This window comes from Seriola lalandi, unplaced genomic scaffold, assembly GCF_002814215.2.
Source record: "Seriola lalandi dorsalis isolate HSWRI2012SDOR001 ecotype SW California unplaced genomic scaffold, Sedor1 jcf7180002054076, whole genome shotgun sequence".
Classification (NCBI taxonomy): domain Eukaryota; kingdom Metazoa; phylum Chordata; class Actinopteri; order Carangiformes; family Carangidae; genus Seriola; species Seriola lalandi.
In genome coordinates, this window is record NW_019524629.1 from 7,539 (window position 1) to 8,944 (window position 1,406).

A 1,406-nucleotide genomic window follows, 5' to 3' on the forward strand; every position below is an offset into this window, starting at 1 on the left:
TACTCTCCACCTGCATTAATCATAAAGCCTCAGACAGACTGTACAGACGTTACACAACTCAGCTGCAAGGCTTTTAACCAGAAGATAAGATAACTTCAAGCCACTGTCAAGTTGATTGGATCGATTTAAAAATTTTACCGCCAAACTTTAAAACGTTGCATGGCCACGCACTACAACTACATCACTGAGCTGTCCCACACAAATGTAAGCCGAGAGCCTTGAGCAGTGACTGACTGACCCTCCTCTGCTGTGTTTGTGTAGTGGAACATTTTACTTCCTCTTTTAATGTCGTTTCACAGAGAAACAAACAAACAAACAGACTTCTTAATATCTGACCCTGAGTAAGACACACACACACACACACACACACAAGTAGTTCAACCGGATCATCACAGTGTCCCACTCATGCTGTGAGCAAGAAAACAGTCATGTGTTCATAGATAGATAGATACTTTATTTATCCCCTAGGGAAAAGTCATGTGTCCATTATCTCATTGTTGATAGTAACAAAAACAGTTCATAAGAAATAAACAATAATAATTAGATTAGTCCACATCCTTTGGCTGAGATGATGATAACTGTTGCTAAGCAACACATGAACATTTTCCTTTACAGTGCACACTAGCTTGCTACTTTGTCTTCACGTTACCTCAGGTGTGAGCTGAAGTATCCAGGCTTCTTCCCTTCATCCTCTTCTGACGACCAGACATCATTTCATTCAAATGTTATTTCTGGAAATATTTTCATTTTTGCAAAGTTTGTTACAATCTAAGATAGATAACGATCGTTAATGTAGTGCTGATTAATGGTTAAGCGGAGTGATACATGTAGCCAATCAAATTACACGGTCGGAACTAACTGTATAATTTATCATATCGTTGACTCCGATTTTATTTTATCTGGCGTTTATGTTTAAAATTAAGACTATTAGAACGTCCTGTGACACTTTGCTCAGTATGTTCCAACACTGATGCTCCCTCGTCTCCTGCTTTGCATCTGTTGGCTTGATCGCCTGTCTTCAGACACAGCGGCTGTATGATTTCAAAAGCACGTGCACTATATTTACATGTGATTGTGTTGTAAGCAGGAAGGATTTTGTGTTTCAGGCAGAAGCAGCAGATCCTGCAGCTCCATGCGCGGATCAGAGAGAATGAGCTCAGAGCACAGCAGGTCCTGCAGAGCCAGAGAAGCTGGTTTGACGATCCCCACATCCTAAATACCAAGGTAACACCAAGCTGCACCTCACTGATGAAGGAGCATATGCAAATTCATCATTTGATGGTCACATACCAAATATTTTCTTAATAAAAGCACAACTAGTACTGCACTGCTGATCACAGAATCCAGACCACTACTACAGTAACCATCTACAACACGTCACATAGAGTTAATAATAATAATAATAC

General features: G+C 40.1%; 1 protein-coding gene across 1 annotated transcript in view; it reads left to right on the plus strand.

Annotated features, from left to right (window-relative positions):
* cep85l (centrosomal protein 85L) overlaps nucleotides 1-1,406 on the plus strand; it is a 15,222-nt gene that overhangs the window by 1,333 nt on the left and 12,483 nt on the right. Inside the window, exon 2 of the mRNA XM_023403244.2 lies at nucleotides 1,107-1,224. Coding sequence (XP_023259012.1) covers nucleotides 1,107-1,224 — 118 coding nt within the window. The remainder of the gene's footprint in view (nucleotides 1-1,106; nucleotides 1,225-1,406) is intronic.